The 21,363-nt window shown below is 41.0% G+C and overlaps 1 protein-coding gene across 1 annotated transcript in view; it reads right to left on the bottom strand.

Annotated features, from left to right (window-relative positions):
- The window catches only part of LOC139381699 (SH3 and PX domain-containing protein 2A-like), a 79,361-nt gene that overhangs the window by 40,623 nt on the left and 17,375 nt on the right, over positions 1–21,363 (bottom strand). Inside the window, exons 3-6 of the mRNA XM_071125410.1 lie at positions 20,180–20,255; positions 19,255–19,331; positions 17,805–17,896; positions 8,456–8,487 (exon numbers count right to left, since the gene is read on the bottom strand). Coding sequence (XP_070981511.1) covers positions 8,456–8,487; positions 17,805–17,896; positions 19,255–19,331; positions 20,180–20,255 — 277 coding nt within the window. The remainder of the gene's footprint in view (positions 1–8,455; positions 8,488–17,804; positions 17,897–19,254; positions 19,332–20,179; positions 20,256–21,363) is intronic.

The raw sequence follows: 21,363 nt of genomic DNA, 5'->3' as shown, positions 1-21,363 counted from the left end.
CCGTGACAGGTATCAATTAATCTGACTATTCTCATTAATGATTGTATTTAGTTGTCTAATGTTGGTGGGGCATATTAACCTATTTTAATGATAGTCCTGAATCACTATGATCAATATAATATTTTCTTGGATCAATAAAATATTTCTTGAGTGCATTTTTAACAGAGCTGATATTTACTTCCAAGCGCATTCACCCTATTGCTTAAACCTATCAAGTTGTTTCAGATCTACACAAATGCCTAGAGAGGAGGTTTTATGTTTTCTTCTGGACAGGGTCTAATTATAATGGCCCAATAAGCACATGCCCTACAGCAGTGGTCACAAACTGGTCGACCATGGTCAATCTTCATGGCATGCCTAGTCAATCACCAAACATTTATGTAGAAAAGCCAACGATAAAAGATGTGATAAAAGGCTTGCACTCCTTTTTTAAAATTCCTGTTGTGCTGTTGCAGTAGGTGCACTTGATTCAGGAGCCCAGAGCACCGGGTAAGCAAAGTATTCCCATTTTGAACCATTGTCTGAAAAGACAAACTCTGCTTACCCGGCTGACCAGTAGATCTGTGGCTAAATCGAGTGTGCCTACTGCGCTGGCCAATCGGAAAGCTCAAATCACCATGCATACAAAGCTTCCATGACACCGGCCACAGCAAAGTTTGATACTAGCCTACGTAAGGTTGAATAACTTTTAAAACCATGACCAGAGAGAGACTGTCAAAGAATACAGCAAAGAGCTGCTGTTTTTATGAGTTCATATTTAATTGTTTATTCAGCACTATCAACCCTGTTCTTACTCAACACTATTACAAAACATAAAACACGCATCTCCCTACTTCCATTCCCGCTGCAGCTGCAATGAATGAGTAGCCAAGTGTATAGATAGCCCAGCATTTTTATTATTACTAGCAGATTGTCTTGTCTCTTTTAAAATCGAGGAATATTTATCTCTGGTCATAGGAACAACCTGAACGGTCATCCAACTCAGAATTCCAAATCAGAAACTCTGGCATCTTTCTAGACCTCTGATTTTCCGAACTGAAGATCACTGACATCATGATTTGACATTCCCAGTTGTCTTGAAAGCACCATGGTCATCTGATGCAGTTACCATCAGTCCAGTAAAATAAAAAAAAGCTAATTATTTGAAAATGAATGCTCACCTGTGCCTTGCAAGTGCTACACCAACTGATCTAAATTGTAATCAAAGCTCAAGTTTTGAAATATAATATGGTCTGAGAAGAACATAATTGGCAGGAAAGGCATTATAGCCAATATGATCTGATAATGTACTAGGCCTACTGCACAAACCTCATTCTTACAAAAAAAAATGATTAGGTTAATTAACATTTTGTAAGTCACTTGCTTTTTGACTGTGAAATGGATCTTGACTCAGAAAAAGTTGGTGACCACTGCCCTAGAGATGTACCTTATTGGGACAGTAGTTAGGACATTCATCACTGGTGCTGTTGGCCTGGTTCATGTTTGAAGTAGTGTTTCTGGACAAGGAGATCAATGCCGCCTTTGCAGAGTTATCATTTTACTAAAATGTTATCTTTCTCCTTGATTAACAAAACATAAATGGAAGCATTTCCACAAGTGGGGTAACAACCATAGAGAACGATAGAGGCCTCTAGTGGCCAAAAGCTTGTTTTAGCATGGGCAGCACCATTGAGGGATTCCACCAACTTGCCTTGAACGCTGTCTTTAAGGAGCCTTACATATGAACCAGCTTACTCATTGCAGACAGCCTCTGATTTATCAGCCTCTGAGGCTGCTATTGAATCTCATCAGCCTGCCAGGAATAGAGGACACCCACTCTGGATTATATGTTTCAGCATATAAAGCATTTTGACTGCTAATCTACCAGCAAATCTGGTCAAATTTCAAATCAAATCAAAGTTTATTTGTCATGTGCACCGAATACAACAGGTGTAGACTGTACAGTGAAATGCTTACTTACAAGCTCTAACCAATAGTGCAAAAAAGGTATTAGGTGAACAATAGGTAAGTAAAGAAATAAAACAACAGTAAAAAGACAGTGAAAAATAACAGTAGCGCGGCTATAAAAGTAGCCAGGCTACATACAGACACCGGTTAGTCAGACTGATTGAGGTAGTATGTACATGTAGACATGGTTAAAGTGACTATGCATATATGATGAACAGAGAGTAGCAGTAGTGTAAAAGAGGGGTTGGCAAGTGGTGGGTGGCGGGTGGCGGAACACAATGCAGATAGCCCGGTTAGCCAATGTGCGGGAGCACTGGTTGGTCGGCCCAATTGAGGTAGTATGTACATGAATGTATAGTTAAAGTGACTATGCATATATCATAAACAGAGAGTAGCAGCGGCGTAAAAGAGGAGTTAGCGGGTGGCGGGATACAATGCAAATAGTCTGGGTAACCATTTGATTAACTGTTCAGGAGTCTTATGGCTTGGCGGTAAAAACTGTTGAGAAGCCTTTTTGTCCTAGACTTGGCACTCCGGTACCGCTTGCCATGCGGTAGTAGAGAGAACAGTCTATGACTGGGGTGGCTGGGGTCTTTGACAATTTTTAGGGCCTTCCTCTGACCCCGCCTGGTGTAGAGGTCCTGGATGGCAGACAGCTTAGCCCCAGTGATGTACTGGGCCGTACGCACTACCCTCTCTAGTGCCTTGCAGTCGGAAGCTGAGCAATTGCCATACCAGGCAGTGACACAACCAATGCTCTCGATGTTGCAGCTGTAGAACCTTTTGAGGATCTCAGGACTCATGCCAAAACTTTTTCATTTCCTGAGGGGGAATAGGATTTGTCGTGCCCTCTTCACAACTGTCCTGGTGTGTTTGGACCATGTTAGTTTGTTGGTGAAGTGGACGCTCAAGGAACTTGAAGCTCTCAACCTACTCCACTACAGCCCCGTCGATGAGAATGGGGGCGTGCTCAATCGTCCTTTTCCTGTATCATCTCCTTTGTCTTGATCACGTTGAGGGAGAGGTTGTCTCGTAGTTGTCGGTGATCTGGCCTACCACTGTTGTGTCATTGGCAAACTTAATGATGGTGTTTGAGTCGTGCCTAGCCGTGCAGTCATGTTTGAACAGGGATTACAGGAGGGGACCTTTTTTTTTTTCCCATCCCCCGTCTCCGCAGGAGGCCTTTTACCTTTTGGTAGGCCGTCATTGTAAATAAGAATTTGTTCTTAACTGACTTGCCTAGTTAAATAAAGCTTAAATAAAAGTTTTTTTGTAAATCCCCAAACTGTTGACACAAAGTTGGAATGACAGAACTGTATAGAATGTATGCTGTAGTGTTAAGATTTCCCTTCACTGGAACAAAGGGGCCTAGCCCGAATCATGAAAAACAGCCCCAGACAATTAATCCTCCTCCACCAAACTTTACAGTTGGCACTATGCATTGGGGCAGGTAGTGTTCTCCTGGCATCTGCCAAACTCAGATTTTTCCATCGCGTTTCCGCTGCTCCAGAGTCCAATAGCGGTGAGTTTAACCTCACTCCAGCCGACACTTGGTGAACTTGAGTTTGAGTTTGAGTTTATTTTTTATTTTTACAGGGACAGTGCACATTAATCAACGTTTCAGTAAAAGTGCCGGTTTTAGCCAGCCGGCTAATTTTCAACCGCAGTCCTTGGGCAGGTTATTAAAAACAATTACAATATAGACAATAGCAACATAGACCAAGCAAGACATAGCAACATAGGACAAGCAAGACATAGCATACAGACAGAGCAACATAGGACAAGCAAGACATAGCATCAACATAAAACAAAAAGCAGCAAGACAAAATTCATAAAAGCAACAAAGTGTTTCCACACCTCACAAGCTACAGACAACAGACAACATGGAAAGCGGCAACACACAGCTAGGGACCATGTTCACAAATCTGATTGACCTTTAGCCATGTCTTCAAGCATTTTGTGAAAGTGTGATATGGCTTGTGTGTGGCTGCTCGGCCATGAAAACCCATATCATGAAGCTCCCGATGAACAGTTCTTGTGCTGAGGTTGCTTCCAGAGGCAGTTTGAAACTCTATAGTGAGTTTTGCAACCGAGGACAGACGATTTATATGCACTCGGCGGTCCCGTTCTGTGAGCTTATGTGGCCTACCACTTCATGGCTGAACCGTTGTTGCTCCTAGACGTTTCCACTTCACAATAACAGCACTTACAGTTGACCGGGGCAGCTGTAGCAGGGCAGATATTTTATGAAATGACTTGTTGGATCCTATGATGGTACCATGTTGAAAGTCACTCAGCTCTTCTGTAAGGCCATTCTACTGCCAATGTTTGTCTATGAAGATTCCATGGCTGTGAGCTCGATTTTATACACCAGTCAGCAACGGTGTGGCCGAATCCAATACTTTGAAGAGGTGTCCACATAATTTTGTATATATAGTGAATGTTCTGCTTGACATTAACTTTAAACACCAAAACATGCTAAAAAGGTTCTCAGAAGGAATTTGCTAACTTAGATAGTTAAGAGAACATTCAAAAAATTGGACACTCAAACATTAGGGGAACATTACATGTAACAGTGCAAAAATGTTCTCTCCCTAGAATTGTTAGCTGAGTTGACACTCAACAGCTGTTGTGAGCATTGAAACTCATCAGCCAGTCCCTTTTCCTTATTTAGTGTCTGTTGGTTTCCTATCATATTTTCTGGCACACACTGGTTATTATGAGACGAAGACTCCATTGCTTTTTTTTGTGTGTTCCAGCTAGCTGCCTGCTGCGGGGTTAGGAGGGGTTGGTTCCATGTCGGAGGCCAATGTGACAAATTGTCACTGTCAGAAACTGGGAGGCTTGGCTTTACGCTGACCCCTGAGTAGAACTCCCGATGGAGTCATCTACTTCTGCAGAAGGTAACTGAAGCTATCAGTGCACACACTGACTTTGTGGTTGAAGAGACTTGTCAGTTTATAATGCAGTTCTGCTACTGCTGTGTGTATTTTAGAGTTAGTTTAGCCAAATATCCATACAATATCTTTATTAAAAATAAAATGTAAGAATGGTGCAAATGTATGTCAGTCTTACTTGAGTGTAACTACCATCTTATAATAGCATTTTCTAGGGTTAGACAATGCGAGACATACATTTGTAATGTAAACATGGCTGTGTGTCTTAAACAGAGACTTGATATGTTATCGTGAGCTGAGTTGGTCTTGTTATACACTTATGACATTATACAGCTTTGTTCAGCTGTCTGTTACTATTTTTTCTTTAGTTGAGCAAATTGTTCATACTTAAAAATAAAAAAAAACTCTGCATTGTTGGTTAAGGGTTTGTAAGTGACCATTTCACGTCAAGGTCGACACCTGTTGTATTCGGCGCATGTGACAAATACATTTGCATTTTATTTTATTGTAGGGGAGGTCACAGTTGGAGAACAATTACTGAGGTACAAGCCAAAACCTTACTGAAACCACATGAAGGAGCAAATCATTGGGCAAGTAATATATTCGTAACTAAACAGTGGTTTTCAGGGACATCTATTCTTTATCTTAACATCATAATCAACGGAGTACATTTTTTGGGTCCTAATCAGGTACCCAGTGGTTTACCTCTGAGAAAATTAACCAGTTCATAATTAAATAACAGAACTTGAAACTATCGAACCCTGGATAAACTGATATTGAAGAAAGACATTCAAGATAGCTGACGGGTGGGTGAGGACGATGCTATGAATGACTGATTGTCTACGTCAGAGTATAAGATAGCCTGTGATTTCTGCAGCATGTGCAAAGGCTATGGACTCCCAAGAAATGCTTTACTACTGTCTGCCTATTTGGTACAAAGACATACAGTATATGCCTACACACATACACGCCAACAGGGATACGAGACACAGACACACGCACCTACCAGACTAATTTCAATAATGGACTTACATACATCATCACATAGGCTACAAGACCTGTTGCAGCTAACTCGATAACTAGCCAAAGTAATACAATACTGTAATAACTTAATCGAAATAGAACATACTACCACTGAAAACAAATATTACAAACAGGACACCTTGCAATGTAACAGACCGGAGCAGAATAATGCACCTCTATTTTTAATGCTGTTCAATATAGAGAGAAATTAGCCCAGCTAGCACATTTGGTTCCTTGGAAATTGTGGGAACGTACATTTTTGGTGTCCCATTGGCTCTGGTAAACGAAGCCACAAGTTTCCTGATTTGGTCAGGGGGCCCTCAGATAGCAGATGACAGCAAAATGTGTAGAATTCCAGGAAATTATCTTTAAAACTGCAACAACAAAAACTTGACAAATGTTGTGTCATAGCATTACAAAACTGCAACTTTTTCTCTCTGCACCATGGCAAAACGTGTTAAAATGCAGTAAGTCATCTGAATCCCCCCCCCCACACAATTAAGTCGGTGCCACGGGGCCCCAAAAGCGCTAGTCTGGCCCTGCCTGGGAGGTTTTATGTTCTGAAAATGGAAATGCTAGGTTATTTGAAGCTAATTAAATAATGTTCTGAGAACATGTTTCAGTAACACTTTTAATAACACTGCTAATCTAGGTTAACTGTTTTTAACTCCAAGCACAGATAGGCATAAGTCATGTAAACAGATTTATTTGTAATTGTGGCACAGCATCAGTGACATTCAAACATATGATCTTCTGTTCTCAATCCATGGAAGTAGTCCACTGCGCCACAGGGTGGAGCTGGCATATCATGTTGTTTTTAAACTCATACAGTGGCTTGTGAAAGTATTTACCCCCCTTGGCATTTTTCCTTTTTGTTGCCTTACAACCTGGAATTGAAATAGATTTTTGGGGGGGTTTGTATCATTTGATTTACACAACATGCCTACCACTTTGAAGATGCAAAATAGGTTTTATTGTGAAACAAACAAGAAATAAGACAAAAAAATGAACTTGATGGTGCATAACTATTCACCACCCCCAAAGTCAATACTTTGTAGATACAACTTTTGCAGAAATTACAGCTGCAAGTTTCTTAGGGTATGTCTCTATAAGCTTTGCACATCTAGCCACTGGGATTTTTGCGCATTCTTTAAGGCAAAACTGCTCCAGCTCCACGTTGGATGGGTTCTGCTGGTGAACAGCAATCTTTAAGTCATACCAAGATTCTCAATTGCATTGAGGTCTGGGCTTTGACTAGGCCATTCCAAGACATTTAAATGTTTCCCCTTAAACCATTTCAGTGTTGTTTTAGCAGTATGCTTAGGGTCATTGTCCTGCTGGAAGGTGAATCTCCGTCCCAGTCTCAAATCTCTTGAAGACTGAAACAGGTTTCCCCTCAATAATTTCCCTGTATTTAGCGCCATCCATCATTCCTTTAATCCTGACCAGTTTCCCAGTCCCTGCCAATGAGGTGTTGGGTTTGCGCCAGAAATATAATTTCCTTGATGGCCAAAAAGCTCAATTTTAGTCTCATCTGACCAGAGTACCTTCTGCCATATGTTTGGGGAGTCTTCCACATGCCTTTTGCTTATTTTTTATTTAACAATGGCTTTTTTTCTGGACACTCTTCCGTTAAGCCCAACTCTGTGGAGTGTACGGTTTAAAGTGGTCCTCTGGACAGATAGTCCAATCTTCACTGTGGAGCTTTTGCAGCTCCTTCAGGGTTATCTTTGGTCTCTTTGTTGCCTCTCTAATTAGGGCCCTCCTTGCCTGGTACGTGAGTTTTGGTGTGGCTCTATCCTTGGAACCATTTGAGCTGCAAAATATTACGACTCCATCAATGACAGATAAGACTCTCAGGAACACGTATAATATGTTTTACTCTAAAATGCCCACAAGCCACGCAGGACTCATTAGAACAGAGTGGACAAGAAATAGTTATTTTCTACACAGAAGATCATACAAAATTATTGCCTGATGATTTTCTGAATTTACCAATAAGTTTGATGCATTTCATTTCAAACCATACTTCCTTCAGATTGATATACTTTCAAAGTCCTGTCAGAATGATTTGTAATAGACGTTCATAGCCCCAATTTTAAAAAAGAAAACATCCGCCGTTGATTCCATAATTGTTTTTACATGTTGGAGTCTTAATTTGTATTTAATATCAAAATGGGGTGGTGGGCCAAAAAAAGTTTAGGAACCCCTGAGATAGAAGATAGAGAGAGTTTTGTTGATGCTGTTTTTAAATAACATGCTTAGAATGATCTTTGAACGTTACTAATGGTTTCTTGTGGTTTTATGGAAATGTTTCATTGTGTTCTGAGAACATGACTTTAAACCTGCAGAAAATGCTATACTGAAGTACTGAAATTCCCACCTAAGAAACATACGGTTATCAGAACGTTATGTGCTGGCTGTCCTGAACCATTCACAGAACTTCGTGGGAACGTTGCATGCAAAATAGCCATAGCACAAACATGCTCTCACCAAGCTCTAAGAAACATATGGTTCTCAGAACAGTATGTGCTAGATGGGATGGTTCTCAGAACGTTATGTGCTAGCTGGGAGGTGATTTGTCTTACCTGATTTGTGTTTGGTGGATCCCCCATAGTCCCTGAAAAAGAAGCAACACCAGAGAGTCATGGTAAGTGTGTGACAGGGAGCCAGGGCAAAGCAGGAGCATGTTGTCCCACACAGGACTCTGTACCCTACCAGCTACCAGCCTAACCCTGATTAAGAATGCACACACACAGACAGGCACCCCACACAGAGCAAGCCAGAGAGAGAGAGGGAGAATGAGGGAAATAGATAGAGGGAGATTGCTGTGTGTACAGTATGTGTAAGAAAGAGTGAGAGAAAGTGAGTGTTTTTTGATTTGAGTATGTTTATTGGTGAATGTTGGGTATGTGTTTGTGTGTGCAATGTGCGTGTGTCAGTGAGAGAGAACACTGCAATGAAATGGACACGCCTGATCTTAATGAGTGCTCGTTTCCTTTGAAATAGGGTGTTTGAATAGACTAAAACGGACAGTTAAAAAAACATGGTATGCTAGCTCCATCCTGGTAGCGCAGTGGACTAATTTCATAGATAAAGAACAGAAAATAATAGGCTCAAATTTCACTGACGCGGTGCCACTAGAAAAAAGAAATGTGTATGCATGATTAATGCCTAAGCTAATTAATTTCCATGTGTTATATCTGTGCTTGGATTTCAAAACAGTTAAACTAAGCTATGAGTTATTGAAACATTTTCTCAAATAACCTATGTCCGTTCTCAAATAACCTATGATGTCTGATCTCAGAATGTTAATTTAGCCTCCCATGAAAGCTTTCAGGGTCCATAGTAAGACATTCTCAGAACCTGCCTGCAATCTAAAAATGTACGTTCCCAGAACAGGCAAAATGTTCACTACCGTTCTCAGAACGTTTAAAAAAACCTTCAGTTTTACCAGTCAGGAAACTTATGGCCTCGTTCTCAGAACCAATGGGAAACCAAAAACGTACATTCCCACAACCAAATGTACCTGCTGGGGTACCTCGCAATATTTTGTATTTATAATTTAACTAGGCAAGTCAATTAATAATACATTATTATTTACAATGACAGCATACCCCGTCCAAACCCTAACAACGCTGGACCAATTGTGCACCTCCCGGAGACTCCCAAACACGGCTGGTTATGATACTGCCTGGAATCGAACCAGGGTCTGTAGTGGCACCTCTAGCATTAGACCGCTGCGCCACTCAGGAGTCCTGAATATTCAGAGTAATTTTCTGAAACACACAACTAGGCAGTCATATTTTATATGGTGCCTTAAGAGACATGTAAATAGTTACCTTGGCACTCATTAAATCTTACGTAATTTTGAAATAACAACACAATCAGTTGAAAAGACACTTCCATTTAAAGTTGCACTATGCAGAAATTGCTCTGCCATTTCCTGGTTGCTAAAACTCGAATAGTTCGCCTAATTTCAGTCTGTTACAAAATAAGCTATTATAGTGTAGATAATCATTGTACCATCTAAACCTCTGTGAAATATAGTGTATTTTCCATAACCCCAAAAATGTGTTGTTTCAGCTGTACAAAACCGAAAGTAAAAGACTTAAGAACGGGAATCATAGAAATAGCACACATAGAACAACAGATCTACCTAAATCTATAACTCACATTTCTATGTGAATTTGGTCAGGTTGCCCAAAAAGTTACAAATTGCCACTAACTGTTACATGGAATCTACATACATGCAAGCATATTCTAAACATTAGATCCAGATGAGATGCCTGTACACTACTGAATAACAACTATAACACTCCTACTGTAAACATTTTATAATTTTAGATTATCAAGGGTGAGAGATGAAATAATCGTATATCCAGCTTGTTTTGATTCCCAGCCGACATAGTATGTTTGTGTTGCAAAAAAAAAACAACCCACAAACATTCTAAGCAAGACGACTTGTACCCTATCACAAATAGCAAACAATAGCTTTTTGGAAACACTTTATTAAAGTTTATCCTGACATAGTGACCTAAAGAGGACACATTTTACTGATATGGAACAAGCTAAGTACTAATAAGTAGCTAATTTATAGTTGATTCATAATTTGTATGTTGAGGTAGTTGATGTAGTTAAGGTTACAGTATGCAGCTACAGTATAAGTTCCAGTTGTACACCTATTTTAAACGCAACCCCTCTCCCTAACATACTGTACACATCAAGAATCACTACACCACTTCAGCCAATTCTTTCCTGAGGGCCACTCAGGAGAATAGAGCTGTTCTGTTGGACGGTTGGGCTGCTGGCCTCTGGAGCTAGCTGTTTATGGTTCTGGGCCGTAGTGGCATATGAAACGCATTACCATGGAGGTCTGAGGGTGGGGTAGAGGGGCTGGGGAGCTTTGGGGGTAGAAAGTTGGGGTGGGGGGACCGGGGGATGCTGGATCGGCCAGGCTTGCGAGTAACCCGTACCTCAGAGCTGGAATAATACACTTCCCAGGAGAGGAATGTGTGCACACTCTCTGGCTCAACACACTCCTACCAACAGTAAAATCGAATAGATGTGGGGAAGTTGAGGGGAGAAATATGTCCAAACACTATTAACATGTTAAGACAGTGTGCTAGTGCTTTCTGCAGTGAAGTGAACCTTTTGCTGACTGGAAAGGGCATAGACATATAGTACACACACACACACACACACACACATATACAAGCTCGAAACAATCGTCTCTCATCACTCTCTCCCTCATGCACACCCTCACACACACAAACATTCAATGTATGGGTGGAGGTTTTAAACGTATAATTAAATCTGAATCTGTATGGGCCCATCCTGAGCTGAGAATAACCAGCTGTTTGTATCTGACTGCAGCTCAGTCTTTGTTGGTGGGCCCATTAGACATGGAATGTGTGAGATATTAGTATTTTGCACACAGTTTTCAGCCAGTTGGGTTTCAGCCAAGAGACTGAGTCCACTCGAGGTATATGGTAAACAAATACTGCTGTCCGTAACCATAGTCTGCCCCCTGCATGAGTAACCCCTGGTTCGAGGTCAAAAGTAATTGGACAGGAAGTCATTATAATCAATGGAGAGTTGACCTACCCACAGAATCATGCAGTGTGTGCGGTTGAGGGACGAGGGGGTTGATAAGTGAAGACAAGCATGCATTACAGAGTCAATGAGGTATAGAGTCAATGACACCTTCATTTCCAATTAAGCAAAAGCCCCTAGACAAGGGGTCCCCAGTTACATTCAGCTGTGGGCCTATTTTTCCATGAGCGAATGGTCGGAAGGTAGTTATAAATCATTTGTACTCCTCAAATTGACCGCAAGAATCGCAAAAATATATAGTATTTGACACAAACGGAATCATTTCAAACTTTGATTACATTGGGGTACGATCAGAAAAGCATATTTAATTATCCATGGGAATATTTGGGAACAGATTTCCTACATTGAAATCAATTTGAGCTGATTTCCTGGTGATTTTACAATATTTTATGTCCAACAATTAATTGTATTTATTTATTTTTGCTCAGAAATCTTGTGGGTGTCAAATAAATCACCCGCGGGCCACCTATTGGGGAACCCTGCCCTAGACAATGGAGTTACTGAATCCATGTCAGTGAAGGTAAATACACTGAACAAAAATAAACACTCAACATGCAATAATTTCAACTATTTTACTGAAATCAGTCAATTGGAATAAATTAATTAGGCCCTAGTCTATCAATTTCCCATGACTGGGCAGGGGCGCAGCCATGGTGGGCCTGGGAGGGCATAGAACCACCCACTTGGGAGACAGGACTACTCACTGGGGAGCCAGGCCCAGCCAATCAGAATGAGTTTGTCCCCACAAAAGGGCTTTATTGCAGACAGAAATACTCCTCAGGTTCATCAGCTGTCCGGGTGGCTGGTCTCAGATGATCCCGCAGGTGAAGAAGCCAGATGTGAAGGTCCTGTGCTGGCGTGGTTACACGTGGTCTGCGATTGTCAGGCTGGTTGGATGTACTGCCAAATTCGCTAAAACAACATTTGAGGCGGCTTATGGTAGAGAAATTAAGACTCAATTCTCTGGTAATAGCTCTGGTGGATATTCCTATAGTCAGCATGCCAGTGGCACACTCCATCAACTTGAGACATCTGTGGCATTGTGTTGTGTGACAAAACCGCACATTTTAGTGGCCTTTTATTGTCCCCAGCACAAGGTGTACCTGTGTAATGATCATGCTGTTTAATCGGCTTCTTGATATGCCACACCTGCCAGGTGGATGGATTATCTTGGCAAAGGATGTAAACAAATGTGTGCGCAAAATATGAGAGAAATAAGCTTTTTGTGTGTATGGAAGATCTTTTATTTCAGCTCATGAAACATGGGACGAACACTTTACATGTTGCGTTTATACTTTTCTTCAGTATAGTACTATGGTTAGATGAGTTTGTTAGCTCAATGTCAGAAGTCAGCATATCTGCTTTTTGGCCTACATTTACTCAAACTCTAACTTATTGTATGTTCTGTGCGTCACTCAATGTATTGTGTTACTGTAAAACCCTTGTTCAGAAACATATTAGGTGGCTCCCTCTTGTGGTAGTAAAGCTCCTGTATTTCTGGTTTCTGTATACTGCTTGAGTGGTGCATTAAGGTTACTAAACCAATAGAGGGCAGTGGGGGGAAGGCAATTGCAACAGTCCAGTTGCTTTCAGTCTTAGAAATTAGCATATGACTACAACAAATACAGTGGGCACCCTTTGGATTTGTTCACATTTTGTTGCGTTACAAAGTATGATTAAAATACATTCTATGTCTCTGGGTGGCAGAAAGGAATGATGTTGCTGTTTGACTAACATAGCAGTAACTGATATGACTACAACAAATACAGTGGGCACCCTTTGGATTTGTTCACATTTTGTTGCGTTACAAAGTATGACTAAAATACATTCTATGTCTCTGGGTGGCAGAAAGGAATGATGTTGCTGTTTGACTAACATAGCAGTAACTTGATGCTGTCGTTTTTTTAAATGATTATATATTTTTTATTTCCCCTTTATTTAACCAGGTAGGCCAGTTGAGAACAAGTTCTCATTTACAACTGCGACCTGGCCAAGATAAAGCAAAGCAGTGCGACACAAACAACAACACAGAGTTACACATGGAATAAACAAACTTATAGTCAATAAAAAAATAGGAAAAAAATCTATATACAGCGTGTGCAAATGAGGTAAGATTAGGGAGGTAAGGCAATAAATAGGCCGTAGTGGTGAAGTAATTACAATTTAGCAATTAAACACTGCAGTGATAGATGTGCAGAAAATGAATGTGCAAGTAGAGATACTGGGGTGCAGAGGAGCATTTAAAAAAATAAAAAATAAAAAATATGGGGATGAGGTAGTTGGAAAGGCTATTTACAGATGGGCTATGTACAGGTGCAGTGATCTGTGAGCTGCTCTGACAGATGATGCTTAAAGTTAGTGAGGGAGATATGAGTCTCCAGCTTCAGTGATTTTTGCCATTTGTTCCAGTCATTGGCAGCAGAGAACTGGAAGAAAAGGTCATTGGCAGCCAAAGGAGGAATAGGCTTTGGGGGTGACCAGTGAAATATACCTGCTAGAGCGTGTGCTATGGGTGGGTGCTGCTATGGTGACCAGTGAGCTGAGATAAGGCGGGGCTTTACCTAGCAAAGACTTATAGATGAACTGGAGCCAGTGGGTTTGGCGACGAATATGAAGAGAGGTCCAGCCAACGAGAGCATACAGGTCACAGTGGTGGGTAGTATATGGGGCTATGGTGACAAAAAGGATGGCACTGTGATAGACTGCATCCAATCTGCTGAGTAGAGAGTTGAAGGTTATTTTATAAATGACATTGCCGAAGTCAAGGATCGGTAGAATAGTCCGTTTTACGAGTGTATGTTTGGCAGCATGAGTGAAGGATGCTTTGTTTTGCGAAATAGGAAGCCGATTCTAGATTTAATTTTGGATTAGAGATGCTTAATGTGAGTCTGGAAGGAGAGTTTACAGTCTAACCAGACACCTATGTATTTGTAGTTGTCCACATATTCTAAGTCAGAACCGTCCAGAGTAGTGATGCTGGACGGGCGGGCAGGTGCAGGCAGCGATCGGTTGAAGAGCATGCATTTAGTTTTACTTGCATTTAAGAGCAGCTGGAGGCCACAAAAGCAGAGTTGTATGGCATTGAAGCTCATCTGGAGGTTTGGAGAACGGTGATGAGAGGGTTTTCCAATTTTTCCTATATTTTTTCTATTTTTTCCTGTGAAATGTCCTGAGCACCGTCCTGTGAATTGGAAAGTCTTGCCTGTTCTCCCCGTGGCCCTGAGTTGGTCAGCACAGAGGTGCCTTGTCCTGTATAGGCCTGCAGACTTGGGTTAGAGTCTTGTGCAGCAGTGTGCTCTCTATGAGCTGCTGTCTGAATCACACTGTGTCCTGACTGTTCTGATTGAGCTGAAACACTGTGAGCCTGGGCTGTTTGAATGTCAATGTGCTCAATGAATTGGGGTCCTTCTTTGGGACGCACACTTAATACATGTCTGGCAGATGTGCCCCTCTGCCCTATGTGAAATGCAAGGTCTAAGATCCTGTATCTCTCTACAATTTGCTTAAAGCAGTCATTCATGCTATCTGTTGTTGTCGAGTTGGCCTTTCTTTCTTGCTATTTCAGTTTGCAGCTCTAGAGTCTCCCTTATTTTCCTCAGTTCCATCTTTTGTTGGTTTAATTCTTCCTCCTTATCCTCTAAATTGTGTTTGAACTTGAGAGCAGCAGCCATTATTATTAATGCTGCTCTTTCAGCCTCTGGTCGGATGCAGGCTGAGGATGTGGAGGATACACCTGAGCGTGAACTCCTGTTAGACCTGCGGCTGGAGGATTGGGACACACTGTCAGTAGGTTTAATATCATCTTTCTCATCAGTGCATTCATCAGGTTTCTCTGGTACTGGGGCTGAACCTGAGATCCATTGGGACACAGTAACAAGAAATGTCTTAATATGCTGCCATTTGGGTTCATACCAATTCAACATATCATTTTTTTATTTCATCCTCAGGTATCATGTGATGATAGGAATCAATAAATTATTTGAATCCATTCAACATTTCTTTATTACAACTTGAATATTCTTATTGTCAGTCATCAGATCAGTAACACCATATGTCCATTTTGTGAGTCAGCTTTCCCAGTTTACCCCTTCTGGATTTGCGCATTTGGGAAACTTTCTCCTTCCAAGTCCTTTTCTGATAAAGGCACCACCACTAGCACCATGTGCACTGGTATAATTCTCTTCCACCATCTTCCCTCAATAGGCTATCAGAATAATACCTATATTTCAATGTGCAACCATGAACATGGATCAATAAGCGCGCTGGTGCGCTGCTTTCCTTTTAACAGTGCCACTATATAATTCATATTCACAATTCAAAGAATTAGGCAGCGGAGATTGGAAATCGGATTCTATGCATTCAATCCATTGTCCAAATAAGTCACTCCAATAGAAAACTTTCCATTACTTTGTACGTATGCATGATGAATGTCGGCATACACTTAAATGTAACCATTTATCCATCAAAAAGTGTGTGCACTTGTTAGACTACTTTTACATACCAAAGTGTGTCTTTTCTACGCTGTAGTCTTGAGGCCGCGTGAGTCCTTTGTTCCTTGGTTATGCATCTTTCCAAACAATCCAGTTTTTCAATTCCAATTAAGTCTTTTGACCATACCAGACCATGTTAACCATGCTGTTTGTTTCTTTAGTTTAATGATCAAAATTCATTTTTGTATACAGAAGAACGACAAATAAAGGTATTACTATTTTTCTAATTGAATCAAACACTGGACATTGGATTTCTATGCTTCAAGACGAACATTTCACCACTCTCCATTGAGGCTAAAGGATTCAAATGGAAATTGTATTGGGACAATTATATCGGACAATTTAGCAACTACATTTAGTCAAGAATCCTGGTACCTCTCGCAAATCAGACATGTAATATTTCTTTAAGCATGGTCAAGTTAATAATCATGCTGTGGATGTTATAGTAAAACACCCAGACACAACAAAGATACAGTCGTCCTTCTGAACTGAGCTGCAGGACAGGAAGGAAGGTGATTTTAAAACAGCTACGGAATTGAATGGCTGTAAAGGGATAAAACTGAGGATGGATCAACATTGAAGTGACTCCACAATAATGACCTACCTAAATGACATAGTGAAAAGAAGAATACAAATATACAGAATCAAATATTCCAAAACATGAATCCTGTACGCAACAAGGCACTAACGTAATACTGCTTAAAAGCACACCAAAGGAATATACTTTTGGGGAAAATCCAACACAACACATCAATGTTTAACTGCCCACTTGCCCACTGGGCACACACTGGTTGAATCAATGAAATTATGTTGAACCAATGTGGAATAGACATTGAATTGACATCTGTGCCCAGTGGGTGTCTCCTTATTTTCAAGCATGGTGGTGACTGCATCATGGTATGCTTGACATAGGCAAAGAGTAGGATGTTTTAATGATAAAAAGGAATGGGATGGAAAATCCTAGACCTGCTTCAGTATGCTTTACACTTGACACTGGGAGAGGAATTCACTTTTCAGCAGGACAATAACCTACAACACATGGCCAAATCTTCAGAGAAAAAAATTACTAAATGCAGATGTAAGTTTCCACTTATCAAATGTCCATTGACATCAAATACCAAACCCTACTGGTATAAATCTGAGGATGATCAAATTAATTCTAGTAATGCCTTGTCTGACCTGAACTTAACCACTATAATACATTTCCATGCGCTGGTCCGCCTCTCGTTCAACAATAAGCACTGCGTGGTTACTGTTATGCTGTGGAGCGCACGGTGTCCCCATCACAGCCCGGTGCGGTACATTCCAGCGCCGCGTATGTCACCTCCCCAGTGAGGGCTGCCGCATCATCACCACCTCCACGCACCAGCCCTCCGGTGGCAGCTCCCCGCACCAGGCTGTCTCTCCGGTCCATCCTTACAGGCGCTCCCTCCTCTCCAGCGCTGCCGGAGTCTCCCGCCTCTCCGGCGATACCAGAGCCTAATAAAAGCTCAGAGCCTGGTTGACCATCCATCATCTATGTGACATGAGGTCACTTGGAGATCAATACATGTCAGTGTGGGTGAGAGACGTCTGCACCAGCTGCCAGTGCTCTGACACATGCACACACACACACGAGCAAATAAAACATATCCTTTGTATTATCATATTAACCTAAAATAAACATGTTTATTGTTGTACTTGGGGGCAGTGTTTGATACCTTAAAGTACAACTGAAAAGTACAACATGAAGAACCTGGTAAAAAGCAAGAAATTGAGAAATAGATGCCCTTTAAAACCTGACAATATACAATATACTGTAGGGAGAGATCGCCAGGTAAATGAAACTCACTCTTTAGGAGGGTTGATGTCCTCAGCCTTGGTTTCAAAGAAACTCAGCACCTCCTCACTCTGGGAGATCTGGTTAGGGAGCCTCATCACAGCCTAGAAGGAGAGAGGGAAGGAGGGCGAGAAGGAGAGTGATGGAAAATATTATAATTGTGAAATAGTATAATGATTATTCACAATGACAAGACTTCTTAACACATCATCAAGATAACTATCAGCTAATGTGGTCACATGTACCCTGAATTTCATCAACTGACTGACTCCATATGTGGAAGCCACTATATCACAAAAGGACTGTGTGTGTGTGTGAGATCACCAGATCATCAACTAGGATCATCAACCAAGGGACGATTATTTCTTGAGAGGATGGTCAGGGGACCGAAACATAATTACAAATTATTTGTAGTCTGCAAATTCACCGCAAGAAGCCCAAACAGATATAATATTTGACTAAAATATAATAATTTCAAACCTTGCTTACATTTGAATATGATCACATGCGTGTATATCTCTCTATGATGCATGGGAATACTTTAGGAATACTTTTTCTGGTGGTTTAGTCTTTTATGTCCAACAAATACATTTCTTAAAAAACATACATATTTAGTTATTTATTTTGCTAAGAAAACCTGGAGGAAAATAAAAATCACCCACAGGCCAAATTCGGCCCGCGAACCACCAGTTGGGGGACCCTGGTTTACAGTAAGGCCCTGTTACTCAGCAGCTCAGAGGATGAAGGGGAGGTAAGGAAGACGAGAAGGGGAAGGAAGAGGTATCAGAGCCCGGAGCAGGGATAAGACAGAGGAAAGCAGATGGAGGACAATAGCTACCAGAACCCTCTCTGACAGGACTACAACTGTGTCTGCTTTGAAAAGTACTTTCGAAATAAACCATTTGCATACACAATGAATATGATGCATATGATACTGAATTAGGGACATACAGTCTTTATATTTGGTGTAAATCTGATAATTACATGTTAGAACTTTACTCTTTCAGACTCAGCATTTTCTGTCACAAGGCTCTGCATTCACAGCTCACACGGCAGGTTTCGGTTTTTCCACAATAAAAAAAATAGAGCTAGACTTTCCAGTGAATGCTGCTGGTGTAGAAAACATGCTCCAAAGACATTCAAACTAGACAATTTATTAAAGAAATGACTGGACCGTGTGAGATGTGGCTACTTAGTAGGCTATAAGTATTAAAAAGACTTCTTGCCATTCATTGAAGGGTGACTGCACTTCCTGATTTGGCCTCAATTCAAGATTTGGTTCATTGAGAAATGCTAGCGGCCATGACTGAATTCAAACGTGGGTTGGTTTCAGGGTGTGATTTGACGTGGGTGTCTCGTGTGTGTGTTCACAGGTGGGAAGAGTTAAAGAGCAGTTGGCCTTTAAAGCAGCAAGCAGTACATCATTTACAGCAAAGACAAAAACAAGATACTTGGTTCTTACTCTGCAGTAGTCATTAAGATGCTTCAACCTTTTCACAGCCACGTCTCTGACTTGACTTCGCCGAAATAAGAGTTTACCTGTAAAAGAGATATAGAACTTTAAGTTGTCATTGAATGTGCTGTTTCTAAAAGTACCACCAGGTGGCATAACACTAGCCCAGACCCAGGCATTCGGCAGTGGACTTTTTAAGAAACGGTCTGACATATTATGTAGTAGGCCTATTCTAAATAGTATGTGGTACTCGAGACAAGATTTCATGAAAAATACAAATGTAAAATATGTGAGTGTGTCTGTCTTTCTGTCTCTCTGTCTGTCATGATAACAGTAAGACGACTGTTTATTTTAGAGTGAGGAAGTGCATAGAGCCCACTCCCTGGCAAGGTTTTACAGGGTGGTGTAAACAATACTATCCAGACGTTTGAGTGCTGTGCAGCTCTCTGACAATGGCACTCTTCACTCCTCTGGGGCATGCTGAGGTTATCAAATTAGCCTCTTACTGCCATGCTACAAGCACACCACAGCCTTATTCAGCCAGCTGGAACCATGGAAAAACTAGAAATGTGCTATGTTAGAACAGACCAAATAATAGAGAAGCAGGTCCTTTCTGTGTGTTCTTGCGTTTCATTGCATTTTGTTTCAATGTGGTGTCAAACCCCCACCTCTAAAATGCTGCTGTTCAACATCTAGTTTTGATTGACATTTGTTTCAGTTTTCTACTAACGTGGATTGAATGTGAAATCAACAACAAAAACACCACATCATTGGATTTAGGTTAAAAGTTTCAAGAAAAAAAGACCAGGACGTTGATGACTTTTTGCAAATCAAATCCGTTTTTCACATTGATTAAATGTCATCACAAACATTTTTTGGGTTGAAATGACGTGGAAACAACGTTGATTAAACCAGTTTTTGTCAGCATGCTCACCTGGTAAGAAGGGAATTATTCTCTTTTTGGGGTCCTTCTGCCCTCCCTCCACTGGGAACTTGTCCAGGATCTGCATCTGAAAATAAAAAGAACGCAATGGATATCTTAACTTTTGTCTTCTAAAACTAAAGGATGGACACTTGTGGCAACCATCAAGATAACAGTTGGAATGAATACAGTCCTACGTGCTATGTTTGTTTTTTTGTATGGTCAATGTTATTTCAAACTTAAATCGATTACTGGTGGTAATAAAGTATATTTGATAGTTATGTGACAGACAAAGCCAAGGGAGCGCAAAGTGGAGGAATGAAGATGAGATCATTGGAAAGAGAAGCACTTGGTGGTCCTGACCTCTTACAGACAACCTCCCAATTAAATTACTACAAATGTGGGCTGTATATACAGACTCTGAAGAGCTACTACGTACCAGTCACCAGACACAGGCCCACTTTGATCTCTTATGTCACTCACAACAGTCATCTGAATCTGTGTCTATTAGTGTAGGTAGCCTAATCGCATGAAGAGTTCTAGACATGTTAAACCTAGTCTCAGAGACAGTCCTCGAACCATGATCATTGAGTCGTTTCACTGAGTAAAATGGAGTAACCCAATATTATAATTGAGTTAGGGCAACAGGTGTGCATTTAGGAGAGTCCACCCAATGGTTCACACGGGTTGAATCAACATTGTTTCCACGTCATTTCAATGAAATTGAATAGACGTTGAATTGACTGTGCCCAGTGGGCATTCTGTATCAAGTGATATTTTATGACAAGATCACAAAAACAATCATTCTGCTTTACATGCGTGGATGCCTGCAAGTTTGCTTACGTGTATTTGGGTGTGTGTGTGTACGTACAGTACGAGTCAAAAGTTTGGACATACCTACTCATTCAAGGGTTTTTCTTAATTTTACTATTTTCTACACAGTAGAATAGTCTGCTGAAGAGGATAAAGCAATGAAGCATGGAGGAGGAGGTGTGATGGTGCTTTGCTGGTGACACTGTCTGTGATCTATTTAGAATTCAAGGCACAATTAACCAGCATGGCTACAACAGAATTCTGCAGCGATACGCCATCCCATCTGGTCTGCGCTTAGTGGGACTATCATTTATTTTTCAACAGAACAATGACCCAACAAACCTCCAGGTTGTGTAAGGGCTATTTTACCAAGAAGGAGACTG

The sequence above is a fragment of the Oncorhynchus clarkii genome, chromosome 23, assembly GCF_045791955.1.
Source record: "Oncorhynchus clarkii lewisi isolate Uvic-CL-2024 chromosome 23, UVic_Ocla_1.0, whole genome shotgun sequence".
Classification (NCBI taxonomy): domain Eukaryota; kingdom Metazoa; phylum Chordata; class Actinopteri; order Salmoniformes; family Salmonidae; genus Oncorhynchus; species Oncorhynchus clarkii.
The sequence above is the reverse complement of the archived record's forward strand: the minus strand, read 5'-3'. Positions and strand labels throughout refer to the sequence as shown.